This window comes from Lathyrus oleraceus, chromosome 5 (assembly GCF_024323335.1).
Source record: "Lathyrus oleraceus cultivar Zhongwan6 chromosome 5, CAAS_Psat_ZW6_1.0, whole genome shotgun sequence".
NCBI classification, from domain to species: domain Eukaryota; kingdom Viridiplantae; phylum Streptophyta; class Magnoliopsida; order Fabales; family Fabaceae; genus Lathyrus; species Lathyrus oleraceus.
This window is the reverse complement of record NC_066583.1, coordinates 197,079,270-197,081,445: the sequence shown is the minus strand read 5'-3', so window position 1 is coordinate 197,081,445 and position 2,176 is coordinate 197,079,270. Positions and strand designations below refer to the sequence as shown.

The following is a 2,176-nucleotide window of genomic DNA, read 5'->3' as shown; positions in this document are numbered from 1 at the left end:
CATCACTCATTATAAGGTTTATCCTTCTTTGGTGTTCTCTGGAGGGTTTAGAGTCCTGCTCTAGCATAATCTGGTGTATGCACACAAATGGACTTATCCCTTTTAGGCCAGAGATGGTATAGCCTAGAGTTGTAGGGTATTTTTTTAAGACATCTAAGAGTTTATTAGTTTCGTTGTTGCTTAGATATGCATTTACTATAACTGGACGGTTGAGTTCTTCATCAAGATACTAAAATCTCATATTCTAAGGTAATTCCTTAATCTCTATTGAGGGTTTCTTAGGATCGGGAAAGTGGTCTAGGGTGAGTGCTAAGCATTCATAAAGATTGTCATCCACGTATGGTGTCATTGATTTAAATCCATCATCTTCCATTATGGGTGTCAAGGGAAGTTTTATTGTTTCGGTAGGTGCTTTCGTATCTGACTCTCTTATGCACTCATCAATAATATCGATACATAACACAAGTCATCAATGGCAAGCGCTTTTAGAAATTTAGATAGGATAAACTTGACTTTCTCGTCACCTACTTGGAAAGTCATATTTCCTCTTTTAACATCTACCGTTGCTCAAGTAAATGATAAGAATGGTCTACCTATAAGAATATGGATATCTTCGTCTTCCCTAATGTCCATTACGACAAAGTCGGTTGGAATATAAAGTTGACCAATCATAACTAGGATGTCTTCTATTATACCGATTGGGTACTTAACTGAGCAATCAGCTAGTTGAAAGGACATCCTAGTTGGTTGTATGTCTCCTTGGTTCAACCTATTGCAAACATCTAAAGATATCAAACTCACACTTGCTCCTAAATCCAGTAGTGTGTTATCAATAACATGGATTTCTAGAATATATGGTATAGAAAAAAATTCGGGATCTTTCTCCTTCTTTGCTAGTTTGTTTTCAACAATTGAATTGCATTCCAATGGTTTAGAATCGTCAACCTTGCGCTTGTTTGTTAAGGTGTCCTTTAGGAATTTAGCATATGATGGTATCTGGGTGATAACTTCAGTGAAGGGTATTTCGGCGTGGAGTTTCTCAATTACCTTCACAAACTTCTTATATTGGGCATCTTGTTTGGTTTGTTTAAGCTTTTGTGGATAAGGAATTGTTGGTTTATAAATAGGGGGTGGTGCATAGACTTGGATATCTTTCACTGCTTTTTTATCTTTAACTTCTTCTTCTCTTTGTTTAACTGGTTCTACGGGTTTTTCTACTACTTGTTTTTCTGGTGTAGTTACCATGTTTACTTTTGGTGGCTCTGGCTTTCTTAGTGAGTTGTTATTTAACCTAGAATTTACGGGTTCCTCATATGTGGTTCCGCTTTGCAGGGAGATATCATTAGCATGGCCCTTAGGGTTAGGTTAAGGTTCTCTAGAGAATGATCCTCCTGGAGTAGCCTGAACAACTTGTTGTTGTGCTACTTGAGAGATTTGGGTTTCCAGCATCTTGTTGTGAGTTACCACATAATTGACTATGTTTCCTAATTATGTAATCAGCTCATTCATATGAATGTTTTGGTTCATGAATTCTTTATTTTGTTGAGTTTGAGCTGAAATGAAGCTCTACATGATCTTCTCAAGGTTTGATTTCAGAGGAATAGCTTGAATTGGTTATGTTGGTCTTTGAGCTTGGAAACCTGTTGGTCTCTGAGGTGTAGAGTTTTGAGTAGGTTTATTATTCTTATAAGAGAAGTTTGGATTATTCCTTCGTCCAAGGTTGTAGGTGTTTGAGTAGGGGTTTCCTTGGGCATAGTTGACCTGATTTGGGCTTGGTTCAGCTAGTAGATTGCATTCGTCAGTGACATGCTCAGGGGTTCCATAGGTTTCACATTCTGGTTGTATTGTAGCTACGGTAGCTGTAGGGTTTATGACTAAGCTTTCGACCTTTTGGGCTAGGGCATCCATCTTGGCATTCATATGGTTTAGGCTATTAACTTCATATATACCTCCTTCCGTTTCTTTCTTCTCTACTTGTGCACTTTCAATACCCCATTGGTAATGGTTTTGAGCATGTCTTCTATGAGTGTGCATGCCTCAGGGTATGGTTTATTCATTAACACACCGCCGACGATAGCGTCTAAAGTCATCTTTATGTTATTGAGAAGGCTATTGTAGAAAGTATGAATGATCATCCATTGTTCTAATTCGGGGTGTGGACCAGCTCTTAATAGTT

At 38.0% G+C, this 2,176-nt stretch overlaps 1 protein-coding gene across 1 annotated transcript; it reads right to left on the bottom strand.

The window, feature by feature from the left end:
- Positions 1-567: 567 nt before the first annotated feature.
- LOC127079671 (uncharacterized) lies at positions 568-1,245 on the bottom strand. Its single transcript, XM_051020054.1, has one exon. The coding sequence runs from the start codon at positions 1,243-1,245 to the stop codon at positions 568-570; it is 678 nt and encodes a 225-aa protein (XP_050876011.1).
- Between the last annotated feature and the right edge of the window lie 931 nt (positions 1,246-2,176).